Here is a 23,246-nt window from a genome sequence, read left to right as displayed (position 1 = left end):
AACGCTCATGAGCACTAAATTATATATATATATATATATATATATATATATATATATATATATATATATATATATATATATATATATATATATATATATATATACATACATATACACATATACACACACATACATACATACATACACACACATACATACATACACACACACACATACATACATACATACATACACACACATACATACATACACACACATACACTCGTTCCTTCATTCGTATGTGAATACTTTTCCTAGCCCCTACCATGTATCTCCCTTGTATTCCTGCCTTTTTAGCTCCTCCCCTGCCAGAAGCCTGATTTGTGGATGTTATTGTTCAGAAGTTCAAGCAGAGCTCATTTGATACCACTCCCTGTTTAGTGAGTGTGCCAGGCTGACAATTCGAATAAGCTGTCCACAGTATACTGCACAGTTTAACAAACAGAGCATGTATTGCTCCATATTCCAATACAGTATGTATAATGACACTACATGGCCAGCTGACATGACCCTTCTAGCTGAAACAGCCCCTCCACCTGTATGCCTAATGATGCAGTTTGTCTCAGGCAAGTGCTTGGTCCTGGAGAAAACATTGTCAATTAGCGGACATTACTTGTAAGTCTCCCTGTTGGACAGAGGTGGTTGTGCGGATGACCATGCTATCACAGCATTCACACACCTAGAAATATGGGATAAAGTGCTACATACGCACACCTCCCAACATTTTAAAATGGGAATGAGGGACACCTACTAGCAAATGTATGTAGTCATAGGACACGCCCCCTGCCACACCCCTTAAAGGAGAATTAACCCCAAAACAAGGTTAATTAAATCCACAAGTGCTTTGTTTTACCACTACTATTTATATTTGCTTTTAAAATTGACAAATGCAGCAATTGAAAAATTGGATGAATTTTTAGCACTGGGAAACACTTTTTTGAAAGATAAAAAGTGCATTTTTTTATACAACTATAATGATCAGACCAAAATGAGGGACAAATGAGGAGGAAAAAGGGACAGAGGGACATTGCACCAAATCAGGGACAGTCCCTCCAAATCAGGGATAGTTGGGAGCTATGCATATGCCTTGTCTGGTAAAAGGGAGGGGAAACGAATGCCCTGTACACACGATCGGTCAATCCGATGAGAATAGTCTGATGGATTTTTCCATCAGTTATCCGATGAAGCTGACTGATGGTCAGTCGTGCCTACACACCATCGGTTAAAAAAACAATCGTGTCAGAACGCGGTGACGTAAAACACAACGGCGTGCTGAGAAAAATTAAGTTCAATGCTTCCAAGCATGTGTCGACTTGATTCTGAGCATGCGTTGATTTTTTACCGATGGATAAATAACCGATGGGGCCCACACACGAACGGTTTGGTATGATGAAAACGGTCCATCAGACCGTTCTCATCAGACAAACTGATCGTGTGTACGCGGCATTAGGGGAAGGTTGGTTAGACTTGGCTCTTATCATTCTGTCTTTGCAGATGCACTTCAATGCAGATCAGTCAGATCACAAAAAAAATGCACAATGAATGGGTTTGTATAGGCATGACTCAAATTACTGCCAAACCTCTCTCTCTCTTCTCTTTAACATGTACCAGTATGTAAAAAATTCAAGCAGGATTTCTGCACTTCAAATTTATGAAATAAACTATGTTTATGTATTACATTTTAAGTGTAGCAGTCCTGCTTGGACAGTTTGTATATGGACCATGGGAAGGCCTGACTGCATTGCACATGGAGCTCCCCAAAGTGCTATTCACCACATCTGTCTTGGAGATATATTTATTTATTTGCTTTTACTTTGTTCCCATAGGGAGAAACTGTTTTTGTTACTGCCTGTGACATCACCGTCTTGCAAAATTCTGCAGGGGGGGTTAGCTGCTGGGAGGGGGCAGGATAAGAAATAAGATGTCAGACAAGTTGAAGCGTTCACTTTAAAAGAAAAATTGGAATTTGCATCTTGATTCTGGGTTTCCCGGCAAGCAGCAAAGAAGAATATTATCTTTTTGGCTGGTGCCTGCTGTCATATCAGCAGCTTACTCTTACAATTTTGTAATGTGAGAGGTGAATGGTGGCACTCTTAGGATTGCCATTGCTTTTGGGCCCCAAGACGTGACCATTACTACTTGCATCTACAGAGCTCAACCATCTCCTCACATAATAACTGCACAAATGGAGGCTTCTGGTGTCATCCACTGATACTAGTTTCGGTGTCATCCACGGATACTAGTGAAAAGCTTGACTGGTAGAACACTGGGATAAGGAGAAGGGTATTGTAGCAAAAGCTGTTTTTTTTTTATTAATAAAAAAATAACTCTCCATGAAATACTCTCTGTCCCTCTGGCACTCTCCCCTGGAGACTCGCTGCTCCAAGGTCCAGTGCCTTGGAGCAAGATTCAACTCTTCTATAGGGTTGAATGATACCCAGCATCATTCAGCCCACTTTCTGAGAAACTAGTGTAACAAGGACCTACACCCTGGGGGCGCATCATTAAGCTGTCCTGGACCTACAGGTGAATGCTGCACAAAACTGTGCCATGTCAATACTTCATAGGAGGGTGAAGGCACAAAATGGGTGGAGGCATCTTGGAATTTAAAGTTTCATCCTCACAACACACAGTGACCAAACAATAAAATGAATGTAAACACACAGCAACATGAATACACTGCACATTAATGTGCATGAAAACATGTGCAAAAGCGTGCTACAACATTTGTGCACAAGTCTAAAAGTGGACTTTTTTTCTAATCGATATACAGCTGTCACATGACCCATCTCTTTCCCAGCCTGTCTGCAGAAAAACATAAGCAGGAGGAGCTTCTAATCCTCTGCCGCTGGTTACGTGTTCAAAATAAAAAAAACAGCCTTTGGCATACAGAGTAAAAATAAAATAAGTAATATCAATAAACGGTTTTAAATTTGCATACAAATATATATTTGAAATTAAATATGTATTATTTTGTGGAAATAACATGGTATGTGTGTATTTCTGCCAGTTACAGGTTGTGTCACGCCCCTCCAGTCTGTGTCTTATAATAAGAGGTGAAGCCTCCAATAATCTACATGTAATATCCCGCCCCTATTGGGTTTAGCTGGTTAGTGGGCATGGAGGAGGGAGGGAGTGGGCTATCATTTACCTATAGTCACATGGGCTGCTCAGATGTGATAGTGAGGAAATGCTTAGCATAGAAACTGACTGAAAAATTATCATGTGCAGAGTTGCCACCACAGCTGCAAAATCCCTAGCTGAATTGGGGACATAGACAGAAGGGGGAGACAAAGCAGCAGAATCAATCAGTTTTTTTTTGTTGCAGGATACAGAAAACTAATGTCATAGTGACTGAGTATGAACAGCATGTGATACACCATTTATTTATTTCCTCCCCTTCTTGCAGTGACCCGGAAAGCATAGTCTCTGGCGTCGCTTCCGGGTCACGTTCTCGGTGTCCCCGACTCGCTTTGCTGTGTAGGATGTTTTGCAATGTGATCTGCACAGCAAAACATTCAGTGAAATACAGGGGAGACGCACAGGGTCTTTTAGACCCTGCATATCTCAATAAAGACCGATTGTTCCCTATGTAATGAAAAGAAAAAGTTAAGAAAATATTTTTTTTTTTTCAAAAAAATAAAGTTACACCTAAGCACATAAAATACCCCCTCCCCACAAAAAATTTGAGGCACCCCCACACATACACATGCATGAACATAAACACATGCATCAGGGCACCTACACGTGAAAATGTAGATTGCAATACACATGACCTCCTCCGTAACACTAAACCGATACCTATAAGGGGCCTTTGAAGTGTTGCCTATAGAAAATATAGGGTACCGAAGTTTGATGCCATTTCTCAAGTGTCAAGAAAAATTCAAGGTTTGGCATGTTGGGTATCTATTTACTCGGCGCAACCTCGTCTTTTATATTTTACCAAAAACATGGGTAATTTATTGCGTTTGTTTGCCCTAAAATTCACGTTAGTTTGTTATTGAAATATTGCTATTCCTAGACCTTTGCGGTAATATCATGCAACATAAAAACAATATTCTCTAGGGTGTCTGCTTTCAGAAAATATATAATATTTGGGGTTTTTTGTAATCTTCAGGCCTAAAATTATTTTTTAAACATGTGTGCAAAAAAAAAACGCAAAAATGGCCCTGGCAGCGAAAGGGTTAAACACAATCACTGTGCATATTTTATTCAGTTATTGATGTATACTGATATGATTATATTAAGCAAATCACAGCCACATGCATATCTGAAAAATATAAGAATGCAGATTTCCTTCAAGAGAAAAGCTCTTTCCTGATGCCGACAAGCAGGACTGCCTTCTGCATGTTCCTTGCTTGTCTTTATGGAAATGATCCTTTCTAGAACATTAACATAAGGAGAATAGTAAATGTCTGCAAGTTTCAGCAGCAATTTCTAACCATTTAATGTGTCCATCTTGTACTGTCACTTCCTTTGTAAATGTCAGCAGAAAAGCCAATAGTATCCCAGGAGAATCAGCTACTGCAAAGCTATTAATTCTTTCCTAATGTAGGGATGGCATATAATGTTGTATATATATAAGTCCTGTCACAGAACTATCTCAATAGAATGTCTCCAGTACACCATTAATGCACAGTCTGCTGCTGTATCAAATCCAGTCGGCTCACCAGCACTGTGCTATTACAGGAAACTAGGAAGCATTTGAGTAAATTGCAGTTATTCGTAAGATTACCTGAAGAGAACCAGTCACAATTAAGCCTGTACATCAGTTGTAATACTGTACGTTTGTAGGTTTAAATATGAAACATTTGAATTGGCCTACTTAATTACGTTTACTTTGTTTGAGCTTGTCCTATAAAACAGGGTTTGACAAATTTGCTTGGAATCTAGGAGCCAGCTAAAAAAGTTAGGAGCCAGAAAACGCGCCCCGTCCCGCCAAGCTTGCGCGCAGAAGCGAACACATACCTGAGTAGCGCCCGCATATGTAAACAGTATTCAAACCACACATGTGAGGTATAGCCGCGATCATTCGAGCGAGAGCAATAATTTTAGCCCTAGACCCCCTCTAACTCAAAACATGCAACCTGTAGAATTTTTAAAACGTCGTCCATGGAGTTTGTCGGCATTCCACGAGCGGACACAATTTTAAAGCGTGACGTGTTGGGTATCAATTTACTCGGTGTTACATTAAGTTTCACAATATAAAAAAAAAAATGGGATAACTTTACTGTTGTCTTATTTTTTAATTACAAAAAAGTGTATTTTTTCCCCCAAAAAGTGTGCTTGTATGAACGCTGCACAAATACGGTGTGATTTTGTCGAGCCCTGCTATAAAATATCAATATCAATAACAAAAATGGAGAAAGGAGGTCGGTGGGTGTGTTTTGCTAGATCTAATGCCACATCCAATATGAATTTATTTACAATTTAATTACTTAAATTGATTTTTATATGTACTCTTTCACATATAATAATGTATGATATTTAATATAAATCTTAAGTAATGTTGTAGATATACATCTATGTCCTCTAAAGAACACCGCCTCCCAGACGCGCTGATGTCATCACCCTAGGACGGGAGACTGCATGCCGGCCGGCTCTCTGTTTGTTTTTATGGATATTTTTTGATGCACCGATTTTGTAAGTAACCAATTTAGATTATAAATTCCATTTATCAAAGCGGTACACACTATGTGAGTGTGTTTTCATTCTTGTTACTCTATGCTGATCCCCGTGACTATCTGACACATCGAGTTAATCCACTGTTACCTGTCTGTGGTATTGGAGAGTGATACAGACCAGAAGTGAGACCATATCTATAGGCTTGGTTCAGCTTGCCCCTGGTAAGCGAGTATTTCGTATGGTGGTGGTGCACATGTGGTTTTTGGTGCTATATTGAGGTTCAACCTCCCCTCTTTTACTCACGGTTCCACCTATTGAGTGCTGCACTTTCATTGATTATTGGACTGATCCATCAAATTCATTATTGGCTGGACTTTCCTTCTTCATGATTATTTATGGTGTACACACTGATTTTTTTCATATAAATAAATTTTATTGTCATTTCATTACATAATTTTGTCCGAGTCAATCTTGCACATTATTCACTAAATTTTTTGCGCAGCTCCCTTAATTTTATGCATATTGCTTTAATATTAATACTTTTTACACTTCATTTGAACCGGATACTTTTTACATTTTATTTTTATACATGTTTTTGTAAAAAAATAAAATTGTCTAGGGGTTTCCGGGACCCAACATATACTCACCTAATCCTCCAATCCTCCCAGTGCAAGGCTGTTCCATTTGGCTCCTGCCCCCCGCGTGGTCATGTGTGGTGGACAGTTCCTGACATCACGCTCACAGACCAGCTCGTGGGGGAGTGCCGTTTTCCAGAGGATTAAAGGATCGGGTGAGTATAGGCTCTGTGTTTACCCCTAGACAAAACGAGCAGTTAACCCATACAGTGTGGGCACAGCCTCACCGCATGGGAAAAAAAATGTTTCTTGCCTGGAGTTGGGCTTAAACTTTATTGTCTGAGTTTGAGTATAGATGTATGTTTGTCCCAAATCCTTCACATATAAGCTTGTTCTGCATTTGTTTTCTTTCTTATTTCCCTTATTCTTTCTAACAAAGACAGATCTTTTTTCTGCTAGAAACGTTATGCTACTAATCAGTCGCTATTCATCCTCTTCCTGATGTATTTTAATTGGTCATTGCATTAAACGTATATGGGGGAATATCCAAAAGTGGACACTATAGGTCAAACGCTCAGCAATCAGGCTGTTACAATAGAAAGAGAAAGCTCGGAAAACAAACATACTCGAGTATAAGCTGAGTTTTTAAGCACATTTTCTTGTGCTGAAAATGCCCCCCTCGGCTTATACTCGAGTCACCTTTTTGTGCCTGATCTCCCGGACTTTGGGGACCTGGTACCGGCCCGGCCATAGGTTCTCTGGACCCCAAACTTGCCCCACTCTTCCTCTACAAGTCTGCAAAGTTTATTGTCCGGGGGACCTATTGCCGGGTAGCACCGATTTTTTAAAGTCGGGCACCCCTTTCATAGACTCCCATGTTAAACGGTAATTTCTCCGGTGAATCTGGGGACCTGGTACCAACCGGTTGTAGGTCCCCTGGTCCCGGATCTTGGCACACATGTAGCCCCATTTCTCCTCTACAAGTGTGCAAAGTTTGTTGTCTGGCAGACCTACGGCTGGGGAGCACCGATTTTTCAACCCAGACACCCCTTCCATAGACTCATGTTAAACGTCAGTCTAGTCATGGACACAGTGAGGCATTGGCACAGTGTAAAGTGCTGTGGAAACTGTTGGCGCTACACAGTTATGTACATATGTACATATTTGCTTGTATTAAAGTGAGATATGTCATGGCTAAAGCAATAAGAAGAAGATGCTGTCTGATCTGAAGACCTATAACAACCTGACAAAGGCCAAACTCATCCCCACTCAATACAAAAGCTATTCACTGTTGGTAGGGACGCTCATCAATGAATAATGTAGTACAAAGATGAGCAAGTATCCCCAGTCAGCCAATCAGAATGAAGTTGTTACGCACCATAAATAGTGGTGGCAGTGGAATGCTGATTAATGCACTTTGCACACTGCCTATAAGCCAGATCTTTATTACATCGTAAAATTCTGCATGGTAGATTTGTGTTTTGGTAGTTAGCAGTCAAATCACATATGAGAAAATTTGTAGGCACTCTATTTATCTATTAACTGCTTTGCTAGCCTATGTATTTATCAGCATGATACGTAGATGTGGAGGCCACAGAAGACAGTGTTGTCATGGTGATAGAAGATGCAGTCTAGACGTTCACCTCCTACGATTTCATGCTCTATGAATGTTCACTTACACCAATAAAAAAACTAACAATCACTAAGGCTGCTGTTTTTTGCATCGTTCATGTAACTCCTAAATTGCGCTCAAAGCCATTTTCCCCAGTGCCAAAAACTCCATGATGACTTCTAGCCAGTATTTTTACCTACACACAGAAGAATACTAAACATACACAGTATATAAATAAATAGTTTATACATAGACTATTAATCATTATAGACAATCTATGGCAAATCGTACATAGTTGTATAAATAGCCTTCAAAAGTGAGGGCTAAAACATACAGAATATTATTATTATTATCATACTGGATTTATGTAGCGCCAACAGTTTCCACAGCACTTTACAATATAAGAGAAACAGTACAGTAACAATACAATTCATCACAATATTTAGGGACTCATTAAAGACAGGAATAGTACCACTGGATTGGCGCAGGGCCAATGTGGTGCCCATATTTAAAAAGGGAACAAAGTCTTTACCAAGTAACTATAGACCTGTTAGTTTAACTTCTATAGTTGGGAAGATACTGGAACGTTTAATAAAAGACCACATGGATGAGTTCTTGCTGGAAAAAAACTATTTAAGCAGCAGTCAACATGGATTCATGAAAGACAGAAGTTGTCAGACAAACCTGATTTCCTTTTATGAAGAGGTAAGTAAAACCCTGGACAGAGGCGTGGCTGTGGACGTGATATATTTGGATTTTGCAAAAGCGTTCGATACAGTTCCGCACACACAGCTCATGTGTAAGGTAAGGTCTACAGGATTGGATATATCAGTTTGTAAATGGATAGAAAACTGGCTGAAAGCCAGAATTCAGAGAGTCGTGGTTAATGATTCTTACTCTGAATGGTCCAATGTTATCAGTGGTGTACCCCAAGGTTCAGTGCTGGGACCCTTACTTTTCAATATATTTATAAATGATATTGGGTCTGAGATCAAAAGTAACATTTCTGTCTTTGCAGATGACACCAAGCTATGCAGTGGAATAACGTCCTTACAGGATGTCTCCAATTTACAAGCCGACCTCAATGCTCTGTCTGATTGGGCGACTAAGTGGCAGATGAGGTTTAATGTAGATAAATGTAAAGTTATGCACTTGGGGGCTAAGAATATGCATGCATCATACATACTAGGGGGAGTACAACTGGGGGGGTCTGTAGTGGAGAAAGATCTGGGGGTTTTAGTTGATCATAAGCTCAATAATGGCATGCAATGCCAAGCTGCGGTTTCCAAAGCGAGCAAAGTCCTTTCTTGTATTAAGAGAGGTATGGACTCCAGAGACAGAGATATAATTTTGCCCCTGTACAAATCATTAGTAAGACCTCATCTGGAATATGCAGTTCAGTTTTGGGCACCAGTTCTCAAAAAGGATATAGGAGAACTGGAGAAAGTGCAGAGAAGAGCAACCAAATTGATAAGAGGCATGGAGGAGCTCAGCTATGAGGAAAGATTAGAGGAACTAGATTTATTCACTCTTGAGAAGAGGAGAATAAGGGGGGATATGATCAACATGTACAAATATATAAGAGGTCCATACAGTGAACTTGGTGTTGAGTTATTCACTTTACGGTCATCACTGAGGACAAGGGGGCACTCTTTACGTCTAGAGGAAAAGAGATTTCACCTCCAAATACGGAAAGGTTTTTTCACAGTAAGAGCTGTGAAAATGTGGAACAGACTCCCTCCAGAGGTGGTTCTGGCCAGATCAGTAGATTGCTTTAAGAAAGGTCTGGATTCTTTCCTAAATGTACAGAATATAACTGAGTACTAAGATTTGTAGGTAAAGTTGATCCAGGGTAAATCCGATTGCCTCTCGGGGGATCAGGAAGGAATTTTTTCCCCTGCTGTAGCAAATTGGATCATGCTCCGCTGGGGTTTTTTGCCTTCCTCTGGATCAACTGTGGGTATGAAGTTGGGTGTATAGGATTTTACTGTGTTTTTTTATTTTGTTTTTTGTGGTTGAACTGGATGGACTTGTGTCTTTTTTCAACCTGACTAACTATGTAACTATGTAACAAGAGGGTTAGGAGGGCCTGCTGCTCATACGAGCTTACAATCTAATAGAGATGTAATTTGTTAGCTTTTTTAAGCTTTGGGAAATACTCCTCGATGTTCAACTACCTGTGTCAATATGTTTTATACAAGTGTCCCACGTGTGTATACACGGATGCCCATGCCCTCTGTCAGATCTGCAGAGAACGTAGCAGCGCGGGGGTCTGCCTACCTGCCCGCCCAGCTGTGTCACTTATTTACAAAGTTCTGTGAACTGAGAACTACAAGATTTGGCAGCCTTTGTGGCTGGAGGCTTGTGGTTCTCAAAGAACTACCACGGTGTTGTTGACTGCTGAAGTAGTTCAATAATGCTTCCTGTTAATGTGTAACTGCTTGGTTGTACTATGTATGGCCGAACAGCTTACACACAGAGCCTGTATGAGCCTTTAGGAGCCCTGCATAGCACCCAGGCTCCCAATTAAAAAATAATAATAAATGCTATTTTTTTTAGCTGCAAAAAGATGTGCATTTATTTTCATTTTTTTTAAAAGGTGAACATATCCTTCAAGATATATTCTTTTTTCAACCACTTTAACAATTCCATTGGCATTCTAATCTTACCCAAAGTCCTGCATGCAAATAACGCCATTGCACTCTGCAGTCTGTCTGGTCGAATGGCTTGTACCAATAAGATCTAGAACACACAAAAAATACATCAATGAAGCAGTTGAGAAAATATTAATGTACCTCTAATTAATTTCTCTACCCTCTATACAAAAACTACAGGGGGGATTTTCCACTACTGCATGACCAACTACAACCTGTGTGGCCCCATATCAAAAGGTTTATAGTTCAGATTTTCAGCAAAATAATGTAATTTTTTAGTTCTACTAAAAAAAGAAAACTTCACATACAGTGCCTTGAAAAAGTATTCATACCCCCTTGAAATTTTCCACATTTTGTCATGTTACAACCAAAAACGTAAATGTATTTTATTGGGATTTTATGTGATAGACCAACACAAAGAGGCACATAATTGTGAAGTAGAAGGAAAACGATAAATGGTTTTCATTTTTTTTTTTTACAAATACATATGTGAAAAGTGTGGCGTGCATTTCTATTGAGTCGATACTTTGTCTTTACCAGCTTTGCACATCTAGAGAGTGACATTTTTGGCCATGTTTCTTTGTAAAATAGCGCAAGCTCTGTCAGATTGGATGCAGAGCATCTGTGAACAGCAATTTTCAAGTCTTGCCACAGATTCTCAATTGGATTTAGGTCTGTACTTTGACTTTGGACCATTCCAACACATGAATATGCTTTGATCTAATCCATTCCATTGTAGCTCTGGCTGTATGTTTAGGGTCGTTGTACACCTTCGCTCCAGTCTCAAGTCTTTTGCAGACTAACAGGTTTTCTTCTGAGATTGTCCTGTATTTGGCTCCATCCGTCTTTCCATCAACTGTGACCAGCTTCCCTGTCCCTGCTGAAGAAAAGCATTCCCCACATCATGATGCTACCACCACCATGTTTCACGGTGGGGATGGTGTGTTCAGGGTGATGTGCAGTGTTAGTTTTCCCCCTCACATTGCGTTTTGCTTTTAGGTCAAAGATTTAAATGTTGGTCTCATCTTACCAGAGCATCTTCTTCCACAAGTTTGCCGTGTCCCCCTCATGGCTTCCCACAAACTGCAAACAGGACTTCTTCTTTTTTTTTTTTCAACAATGGCTTTCTTCTTGCCACTCTTCCATAATGGCCAGATTTGTGGAGTGCAAGGCTAATAGTAGTCCTGTGGACAGATTCACCCACCTGAGCTGTGGATGTCGAAAGCTCTCCAGAGTTACCATGGGCCTCTTGGCTGCTTTTCTGATTAATGCTATCCTTGGTTGGCCTGTCAGTTAAGGTGGACGGCCATGTCTTGGTAGGTTTGCAGTTGTGCCATACTATTTCCATTTTCAGATGATGGATTGAACAGTGCTCCGCAAGATGTTTAAAACTTGGGGTATTTTTTTATTACCTAACCCTGCTTTAATCTGTTCCACAACTTTATCCCTGACCTGTCTGGTGTTTTCCTTGTTCTTCATTATGCTGTTTGTTCACTAGGGTTCTCTAACAAATCTCTGAGGGCTTCACAAAACAGCTGTATTTATACCAAGCTTAAACTACACACAGGTGACTTCTATAGGCAATTGGTTCCACTAGATTTTATGTTGAAAACCATTTATCATTTTCTTTCCACTTCACAATTATGTGCCACTTTGTGTTGGTCTATCCCACAAAATTCCAATAAAACATATGTACGTTTTATATGTACGTTTTTGGTTTTAACATGAACAAATTTAGAAAATGTCAAGGGGTATGAATACTTATTCAAGGAACTGTATGAGGCAGCCATGATAATCCAATTTAGAAGTATTACCATTACCCTCTTACAGTTGAATGTACTAAAGTGACTTTGTAATGTAAAAAGTATAGGGACTGCTATTGCTGGTAGTTCGTAGCCTGGTTACGTCTGGCTTCAACACTTTTCAGTTACTCACCTGAAACCAGCATTCTATAATTTAGTGTCACAATTCCTTATCGCTATACTCTCAAAGGAGAGGTCAATAGAAGTAGCCCCATATTTTCCTCAGGGATGAGTCACTTTAACCACTTGATGCCTTCCCCCCCCCCCCCCCCGCTTAACCCTGAGTCCTAGAGCATATTTTTGGGGAGAAATTTTGGTTGGGCAAATTGAGGTTGATTTCCTAAAACTGGAGCACACAGAATCTGCTTCAGCTGTGCAGAGTAACCAATCAGCTTCTATGTTTTATTGGCAAAGCTTAAAGTCTGCGAATCTGCGAGGTGAACTTACAATGGCCCTCTACCCATTCCCCCTGGTCCTGCTGACTCGCTGTGACACATCGTATAACCACTTTACCGGTCATGGGATTTGAAATCCCCATGGCTTTCTCTGCCCTTCTCCCCCCACTGACAGGACAGGCTAGGTGGGTTCTGATTGGTCAGCGCTGTCCATGTGATGGTGCCGACCAATTAAAAATGCCTCCTGTATGTGATGGATAGGTTGCTGGGTATTAATGTTGGGTGAGACATGGAATGGGAGTGGATGTCACGAGAGTGCTGTCCGGAGTGATGGTGGGGGGGGGGGGGGTTTACCTCCAGAATGGGGTTGCTATATCTGTACATGTTATTATGGCTTTGAACTTTATTTCTATTTTTGTTTATGTCCCCGATATGTCGAGGGGATTATGTATGCCTTGTACCTCTGCAAACTAAATACAACTTTTGTTGGATTTAAAAAAAAAAAAAGAATGCCTCCTGTATGTACGTTTAGGAGATTAAGCCACAGGGATTTCATATGCCGGACCAGTATAGCGGTTATACGATCTGTGACAGCGGGAGATTGCAAAACTTAAGGTCAGCAGGACCGGGGGTGGGGGGGTGAGAGGGTCCAGTGTAAAATTATCTATGACCAAGCACTGTTGAGAGTGTGAAACGTGTCAGCTGTTTTATCCTGTACCCTGCTGTGGTTTGTACTTTTGTTATTTTGCACAATAAAGGCGTTTTTATTGGAGTGCGGCTGCCCAGACCTTCCCTCTTCTAATCAATGTAAAATCACCTTAAGGATTTTATGTAAAGGTGAACTTACCCATTAAATGACCTTGATTGACAGCAGCGGTAGCCAATATATTTATTTAGGGTGCTAACCCTTTAGGGCTGGTTCACACCAGCCCCTTTGGGCTATACTAAGCAGCGTTGTCCATCACAATCCCAATGCACAGACAAGGCAATTTTCCTTATGTCCTATTGATTCAGTTGAACATACTCTCTTTACAGAGCTGAACTCCAGGCAGATACAAAAGACACAAAATTCATCAATACATCATAAAAATATTTTTTTCTAATGCAGTCACGGTATAAATACCTGACTTTATATCTGGCAATGGCCTCTTGAAATCCTCCTGTACAATAGAGCTTAGACAGAGAGGGAGAAGTAGCCAATAAGGTGTGCTGCAGTTCTCATGTGCTATAAAGGGAACTCACTTATTGAAGATGGTAGAGTGAGTGAGTGAGTGAAAAACTTATATAGCGCAGCACATGCGAACTGAATCGCCTCTGGGCGCTGTATCCATTCTCAGGGTAAGGAACCCCTTGACCTCAGAATAGATGGGTTTTAATCTTTCTCCTGAAGGCCAAGTGGTCAGAGCGTTCCACAGTCGAGGTCCCTGGACTGCAAATCTTCGATCTCCTTTGGACTTGTATCTGGCTTTGGGTACCTGGAGGAGGTTTTGATTGGTGGATCGCAGAATGCGATTGGGGTTATGGGCTTTTATTTTTTCGCATAGATATTGGGGGGCGTTACCTTGAATACACTTATGCATTAGGCAGATTGCCTTGAAAGTGATTCTGTCTTTTACCGGCAACCAATGAAGGGATTTCAGAAAAGGTGTTTTTTTTCCAGTCACAAGTCGAGCGAGTGATAGAGGGATAAGCTAGTCAGTTTTTTGCTTCTCCTTCCCTGTCCAGTCCTAGGCTGAGGTAGGAACAACACCTGTAGGTGTTACTTAAAGCAGAACTAAAGTTCCGCTGTTACAAATAGAAAGCAGGCACGCTTTTTATTGCAGAAGAGACTAGCAATGTCTCTTTTGCAATAAAATATACCTACCTAATGATTGCTGTCTTCTTCAGTGTTATAAACTGAGCTGCGCATTTACAGCTCAGCTTACCATGATGCCACTGTCCCTGTGTGCCAGGATGATGGCCTCCTACGCATGTGCAGGAGTGACTTCATCCCGCGCCTGCTAATGAAGTTTTGCTGAAGACCGTCACAGAGGAGAAAATGTTGCTGTCGGTGGGGTCGGGAACCTCTAAAGGAAAGGTAAGTATAGCTCCCTTTAAACTACAATAGAGAAAATCAGGTACTCGGCACTATCAAACAGGGCTGTGTAATCTCTGGCTTGCATGGACAGAAATTAAAATAGTTTGTTCGGGAAAAAAACTTCATTTTACAGTATTGTTAATATTTTATTATATCTTTTCATGTGACAACACTGAAGAAATGACACTTTGCTACAATTTAAAGTAGTGCGTGCACAGCTTGTATAAATTTGCTGTCCCCTGAAAATAACTCACACTGCCATTAATGTCTTAAACGCTGGCAACAAAAGTGAGTACACCCATAAATAAACAGACATTAATGGCTGTGTGTTGAGTTATTTTGAGGGGACAGCACATTTACACTGTTATATACGCTGTACACTCACTACTTGTAGCAAAGTGTAATTTCTTCAGTGTTGTCACATGAAAACATATAATAAAATATTTACAAAAATGTGAGGGGTGTACTCACTTTTGTGAGATACTGTATGTATTTAATCTGTGTATGTGTAAGTTTGTCTGTAGCTTAGCTTTAATAATGAAAATAAAAAGTTAGGGGTGTACCTTCAACATCTCTCATTACCACCACCAACATGTAAACAAAGCTGAAAACTGTTTATCAAGCCAGATAGTGGACAGTTCATTAGAAATGTTAGTGATAACAAATTACCTGTTGGAACAAGGACAGTTTCTTGGCAATGGCTGCTGGGAATTCTTGCTCGCACACCGAGCTCTTTGAGAAATGACTCCACAGATTTGAATCTTCCAAGCTTAGGCTCTGATAAAGAGCCGGCAGAGAGGCCTGTGAGATAAAACACTTGGTTCATGTTTAAATGGCTGGAAACATATTTTATATGCACAGTGATTTTAATTAAGCAATAAATTGTTTTGGACAGGGAGTATGAGGGATGAGATAAGAGTGAAAAGAATGAAGTCACTTGATCATGGTCATATGGAGACTTATATATAGAATATAATCACAGGGAAGCTGAATCAGCAGAATAAGTCATGCAGTGTAGTTTTCTTTGCTGCCATTGTAAGTATTCAGCAATTTGGAATATTGAAAAAGAACGGATTGAACTACCTTAAACAATGCCACCGTCCAAGCTCTTTCCTGCTCTATCCAAGATGGGATCTGATCTCGCAGAGACTTCTGAGAGTCCTTTCAATGTCAGAAAATATAAGAAATGACATAAATTACAATGGTGATCTCCAAATACAATATATTTACAGCAGAAGGCATAATCACATATTTACACTAGTCCAAGATGAGAACGACAGTGTATATATTACACTAATAAAGTGGAAGTAAAGTCCACTCACAGGTAAGTGTATAATAAGACCTATAATAAGGCTTACCCATAGGTACAGTGAATATCTCTTAAACTTGCACCGTTTTCACACTGGATGCAGCCAGTAACATCACCGGAACATGTGGAGGGGCAGCATACCAATGCTGTACCTTCAGACCTCCGTGCCGCGGCCAGAGCGTGATGTCATCGCAGCTCAGCCCATTCATACAGGCAAAGCCCACCAATCCGAAAGGAAGACCAGGTGGAGATGGAAGCACCGGGGAATGATGACAGCACTGGAGGGCTCTGCGTGCAGATAAGTCTGTCATAATGTGCTAGCATGCAGTGCAAACTAGCACATTATGCCATAAATCTGCAGGGGGCACAATTTTTTTTTTTTTTTTGGGGGGGGGGGGTTATTACTGTTTATTACTGTTGTAACTCCAATTTGGTTGAGAAAAAAAATCTCTGGGTGATCTATGTACATTGCATAGATTTTAACAAACTGTGTAGCAGAATTCTACCTGTTTCTGCTCTTAAAAAAAAAGAAAAAAAAAAAAAGAAGCTGTGTACTTGAAGTTCTGTTTCCTGAATGGTAGGGTATGTGTTCAATATAATTAGCTGATACACTTTCAGGTTCTAATGTAGTAAATTGAAGTGTCTGCATCCCTGTAGAAGTAATTAGGGAGTATCTCACAAAAAATAACATTCCAATTGCAGAAGATGCCTAAAATGTTGTGTGTACTTTAGTGCATATTTCAACGAAAATCAGCGAGCAAATCACAGAAGCAGGAAATTACATTTTTGGAGGCATGCCACCAGGTTGCCATATTGTATTTTACAGAAAAATGGCAGGGCTGCAAATTTAAAAGAAAAGGAAATTTTTAATAACATTATACTACATTATGGCTTGTGGCAATTGTATATGCATATTTTTTTTTAATATACAGGCGCATCTCAAAAAATTTGAATATCAAAAAAGTAAATTTATTTCAGCAATTTAATTTAAAAAGTGAAACTCATACTATATAGTTTTACTACACACTATTTCAAACATTTCTTTCTTTTAATTTTGATGATTGTGGCTTACAGCTAGTGAAAACCCGAAATTCAGTTTTTAGGAAAATATGAATAAGACCAATAATAAAAAAATAAAAAAAGGATTTTTAATACAGAAATGTTGGCTTGCTGAAAAGTGCGCCCATGTACAGTATAGTGTGCATTCAATACTTGGTTGGTGCTCCTTTTGCATGAATTACTGCATCAATACAGCGAGGCGATCAGCCTGTGGCACTGAAGAGGTGTTATGGAAGCCCAGGCCCACCGATATTGACCTTCTGCATTGTTGGATCTGGTGTCTCTCATCTTCCTCTTGACAATACCCCACATATGGGGTTTAGGTCAGGCGAGTTTGCAGGCCAATCGAGCACAGTGATACCATGATCATTAAACCAGGTCTTGGTACTTTTGGCATTGTGGGCAGGTACCAAGTCCTGGTGGAAAATGAAATCAGCATCTCCATAAAGCTGGTCAGCAGAGGAAAGAATGAAGTGCTCTAGAACAGGGCTCAAAATTTCAAGTCCTGAGCTACTAGCCAGGCCTCAAGGGTTACTCGCCACCAGTTGTCCCACCGAGCCCGCCCCTAAACATGCTCTCATAAAATGACACTTACATGTATTATGCAGAATTAAGTTATTAAAATAAATATTAACAACAACTGTATCCGTGCCTAACAATGCAGGCTGCGTGTGTCCACCATGCAGCCTTGTGCCCACCAATGCAGCCTTAAGTCATGTGCCCACCAATGCAGCCCTGTGCCCACCAATGCAGCCGTGTGCCCAGTGGCCACCATGCAGCCGTGTGCCCACCAATGCAGTCTTGTGTCCACCATGCAGCCGTGTGCCCAGTGCCCACCAATACAGTCTTGGGTCCAAGATGCACCAGTGTGCCCACCAATGCAGCCGTGTGCCCACCAATGCAGCCATGTGCCCACCAATGCAGCCATGTGCCCACCAATGCAGTCTTGTGTCCACCATGCAGCCATGTGCCCAGTGCCCACCAATACAGTCTTGGGTCCACCATGCAGCCGTGTGCCCACCAATGCAGCCGTGTGCCCACCAATGCAGCCGTGTGCCCACCAATGCAGCCGTGTGTCCACTATGCAGCCGTGTCCTCCGTGATCGCTTGGAGAAGGACTCACATTTGATACGGGCTGACGGCTCGCCCCCCTCCAACTCCCAGGCAGCCCTTCCTCGCCAGACCTCAGAATCCACTCGCAAAATGCGAGCAGGCAAGTGGATTTTTTGAGGGCTGCTCTAGAATTTCCCTGTAGAGGGCAGGGCTGATTTTGGACTTGATAAAACACAGCGGACCAACACCAGCAGATGACATGGCTCCCCAAATCATCACTGACTGTGGAAACTTCACACTGGACCTCAGTACACTTGGATTCTGTGCCTCTCCACATTTCCTCCAGACTCTGAGACCTTGATTTTCAAATGAAATGCAAAATTTACTTTCATCCAAAAAGAGGACTTTGGACCACTGAGCAACAGTCCAGTCCTTTTTCTCCTTAGCCCAGGGAAGACACTTCTGACATTGTCGCTGGTTCAGGAGTGTCTTGAAGCAAAGAATGAGACCGTTCACTCTGTGAGCAGCCAGCTTCTTTAGCAATCATCTTTCGTGACTTCCCCTCCTTATGGAGGGTCAATGACTGTCTTCTGGACAACTATCATGTCAGCAGTGATTGTGTAACCTACTAAACCAGACTGAGAGACCATTTAAGGGCTCAGGGAACCTTTACAGGTGTTTTGAGTCAATTAACTGATTGGAGTGTGACACCATGAGTCTGCAATATGAAACTTGTTCACTATATTCAAATTTTCGGAGATACTGAATTTTGGGTTTTCACTAGCCGTAAGCCATAATCATCAAACTAATAGAAAGAAATGCTTGATATATATTACTCTGTGTACAATGAATCTATATACTATACAAGTTTCACTTTTTGAATTGAATAACTGAAATAAATTATCTTTTTGATAATATTTTCATTTTTTGAGATGCGCCTGTATACAGTATATACACACATTTTTTAAATTTTTTTGGAGTTTTAAAGGGGTTGTAAAGGTAAATGTTTTTTCATCTTAATGCATCCTATGCATTAGGGTGAAAAAACATCCGACAATACCGCCCCCCGGGCCCCTGTTTTACTTACCTGAGCCCTCGAAAGTCCCGCGCTCGCCCCCGTCATCCTCCTCGTTTCTGAGCCTGGCCGTTGATTGGCTACACTGGATGGATTGAAAGCAGCGCAGCCAAAGGCTCACGCTGCTGTCAAGCACATCCAATGACATGGCGCGCCGGGGGCGGGGCCGAGTGATACAGTGAGCGACAATAGCCGCTGGCTGTATCATGGGAGCCTGCTAGCAGGAACTCAACACCATGCGAGCTCGCATGAAGGTGTTGAGTTCTTGCATGGAGTAGCCGAGACAGCCGCTGAGGGACCCCAGAAGACCAGGTTCGGGGACACACTGTGCAAAACGAGCTGCACACTGGAGGTAAATATAACATGTTTGTTAATTAAAAAAATAAAAAAATTAAAGGGTTTTACAAACCATCACTGCCCTGTATTGGCTCTGTACATCACAGAACCAGGAAACAGCATGCAAAAACGAAACTGAAACTGTAGGTACATTATATGATTGATTTGTATCTATTTTTAATCATTTTTAAAAGGATTCAGTTAACGATTATGTCTCTATACCCTGTAAACAGTCATTTCAGCAAAAAAAAAAAAATGTTTTCCTTTACAACTCGTTTAACTTTACAACCCCTTTAAGTACAAACATTGGTTTGCCTTTAAAGCGGTTCTCATGAAACCAGACTAAAACTGAACACCGGGTAGAGTAAAAGAAAAATCTAATATATCCAGGTATGTATTGTTGCTATATAGAACAACAAATACAAATGTGAAAGAAATTGTAATGACATACTGTACGTAGGCATACAGATAATGATCTATGAGTTATCTCCTAAGGGAAAAAAAATATATAGATTATGGGCTAGATTCAGGTAGGGGGACGCAAGTTTGTGCGGGCGTAGCGTATGTTATTTACGCTACGCCGCCACAATTTAGAGAGGAAAGTGCAGTATTCACAAAGCACTTGCTCCGTAAGTTGCGGCGACGTAGCGTAAATCTGCCGGCGTAAGAGCGCCGAATTGAAATGGTCAAGAGGTGGGTGTGTTTTATGTAAATAAAACATGACCCCACGTAAATGACGCTTCTCACAAACGGCGCATGCTCCTAATCACGTCGCAAATAGTCAATGCTTTCGACGTGAACCTAATTTACGCAATGCCATATTCGCAAACGACTTACGCAAACAACGTAAAATTTTCAAAATTCGACGCGGGAACGACGTCCATACTTAACATTGGCTATGCCTCATATAGCAGGAGTAACGTTATGCCGGAAAAAGCCTTACGCAAACTACGTAAGAAAATCCGCCGCGCGCACGTACGTTTCTGAATCGGCGTATCCAGCTCATTTGCATATTCTACGCTGAAATCGACGGCAGCGATTTATAGACACACACACATACATACATACATATTTTATTACCATGTATACCTAAACTTAAAGTATAACTAAAAGGCAAAAAACATTTCCTTTAGTTTTGGAAAGAGTGGAAAGGGATTTGAATACCTGTCAGTTTTTAGTGGACTCTGCGTTCCCTTTAGCGAGGTTCACTCTCTCTATTGTCCCGTTTCACTTTCAATGATAATGGTAAAGTAAAAGAAAATCACTAATTTTGGGTTGCCCTATAAAAGTTATTGAGGGGAAATCTTCCAATGAGGACTCTACTTCTGGTGACCTGGGGGGTCCCCTGGGGATTCCCTTAATTTGCAGGATTTTCCTCTCACTTAATGTTTTGGCTATGGGACAGGAAATGAAGATACATTTCCCCAATGGGACACAGATGCCTAAAAATTAACCTTTTCAGGGGATGTAACCCTCCTTTACTCTATCCAAAAGGAGAAAACAAGTTGTGCCTATGGTTTCACTTTACACAACTGCATGTGGCAATTTATGGGTCAGCCATAATGTCATAATCTTAATTTAACAATGTGTACTTACCGATTTCTTGAACATATCCCCAATGATGACACCAGTGAATACATCCCATTCCTGTGAAGCATAAATAACAGTGTCATTTGATGACCCAGGACAAAGCACTTGCTCTGCTGTGGCTACACAAAAAACACCCAGGTAAAAAAGGTAGCATACATCTCACGCCCCTTCTGCTTATGTGACAAGAGCTAAGGCTTGACCCCGTGCGGTTACATGTGGGGGGGGGGGGGCTTAGTCCCATGACAGCTCTAATTCGAGTGCTTAAAGTGGTTGTTAAGTCACTCTAATGCCCTGTACACACGATAGGTTAGTCTGATGAAAACGGTCTGATGGATTTTTCTATCAGATATCTGATATCTGATGAAGCTGACTGATGATCAGTCGTGCCTACACACCATCAGTTAAAAAAACGATTGTGTCAGAACGCGGTGACGTAAAACACAACGACGTGCTGAAAAAAATGAAGTTCAATGCTTCCGAGCATGCGTCGACTTGATTCTGAGCATGCGTGGATTTTTAACCGATGGATGTGCCTACAGACGATCGTTTTTTTCTATAGGTTTTTTATCCATCAGATAATTTTAAAACAAGTTCCTATTTTTTTAACCTATGGATAAATAACCGATGGGGCCCACACACGATCGGTTTGGTCTGATGAAAACGGTCCATCAGACCGTTTTCATCAGACTAACCTATCGTGTATACGCAGCATAACATGTATGCACCATCAGCACTCCTATTGTAGGCCCGGATTCACAGACACTGGCGCATATTTATGCCGCCGTAGCGTAGCTCCTTTATGCTACGCCGACGCAGCGCAGAGAGGCGAGGCAAGCACAGAATTCACAAAGCCAGTGCTTCGAAATCTGTGCTGGGTTTCCAAGGCGTAAGTCGGCGCAACTGGAAGTGGGCGTGAGCCATGCTAATGAGGCGTGACCCCATGCAAATAATGGGCCGAGCGCCAGACAGATACGTATAACGAACGGCACATGCGCCGTCCCGTGGACGCATCTCAGTGCGCATGCTTACAATCACATCAGAACAACTGCCTAAGATACGCCGGATCACTGCCTACGGCGTGAATGTAACCTTTGCCTAGTCATATTCACGTCCTACGTAAACTACGTAAAATACGTTGGCTTGTGTTACCTGGTGCAGCCCTTTGCATGGATGCTGCGGAGTTACACCTCCTTTATGGGGCATAACTTTACGCGCACTGCGTCGGACGGACGTACGTTCGTGAATCGGCGTATCTCCCTCATTTGCATATGTGAATAGAAAAATCAATGAGAGCGCCAAATACGTCCAGCGTAAATATGCGCCCACTCTAAGCCGGCGTAGGCAAGTTACGTCGGTCGGATGAAGCCTATTTTCAGGCGTATCTTAGTTTAGTTGGCACGGCGCACAGATACGACGGCGCATATTTGCACTTATGCGGCGCATCTCGAGATACGTTGGCGCAAGTCCTTTGTGAATCCGGGCCATAGTGTCCCCCTATGTGTGTGATTTATAAAAATAAAATGCTGTAAATACCTTATTTCAGAGCCGAGATCCCCGGCCAGCTCTCTGCCTTCCTCTTTTGACAGATGCAGTGAGAGGGGCCAAGATTTTCCCACTGACGTCAGTCGGAAGGAGAGGAGAGAGCCGGCCAGTCATATGATCGCAAATCGCCATTCTTAAATGAGGTATTTACAGGTAGGGAAGGGGAGGGGGAGGAGGACACAGAAGCAGAGAGGATACAGATAGCAGGGCTGCGAATGACGGAGGCATGTAAAGAGACCACAGTGTCAGGGCTCAGCAGCCATGATAAACCGTGGTCAGTTTACATAGGGGAGGGCAGAAACTGGCAGGTTCAGCCAGGTTTTTTAGGTATTACGGGGGGGGCAAAAGTCACAGCACAATCACTGTGTCATATAACATGCTTTAAAGGAGCAGAATCTTTTTTTGGGGGGTTAACACACTCTTTAATGGACCCAACATAGGGCTTCCTTTCATCACTCCAGGAAGCTGAATGGAGTGGCAAGGGATCAAAGTAAGGTGAGAACGTAATACTTAGGAGGGTGGCATGAAGGCAATTATGTTGC

General features: G+C 41.5%; 1 protein-coding gene across 1 annotated transcript in view; it reads right to left on the bottom strand.

Annotated features, from left to right (window-relative positions):
* The window catches only part of DYNC2H1 (dynein cytoplasmic 2 heavy chain 1), a 613,609-nt gene that overhangs the window by 219,654 nt on the left and 370,709 nt on the right, over positions 1-23,246 (bottom strand). Inside the window, exons 73-76 of the mRNA XM_040339316.1 lie at positions 21,169-21,219; positions 15,824-15,901; positions 15,410-15,541; positions 10,482-10,554 (exon numbers count right to left, since the gene is read on the bottom strand). Coding sequence (XP_040195250.1) covers positions 10,482-10,554; positions 15,410-15,541; positions 15,824-15,901; positions 21,169-21,219 — 334 coding nt within the window. The remainder of the gene's footprint in view (positions 1-10,481; positions 10,555-15,409; positions 15,542-15,823; positions 15,902-21,168; positions 21,220-23,246) is intronic.

This window comes from Rana temporaria, chromosome 2 (genome assembly GCF_905171775.1).
Source record: "Rana temporaria chromosome 2, aRanTem1.1, whole genome shotgun sequence".
In the NCBI taxonomy this organism is placed as follows: Eukaryota; Metazoa; Chordata; class Amphibia; order Anura; family Ranidae; genus Rana; species Rana temporaria.
Note: the sequence above shows the minus strand (reverse complement) of the source record. Positions and strands in the feature narration are given on the sequence as shown.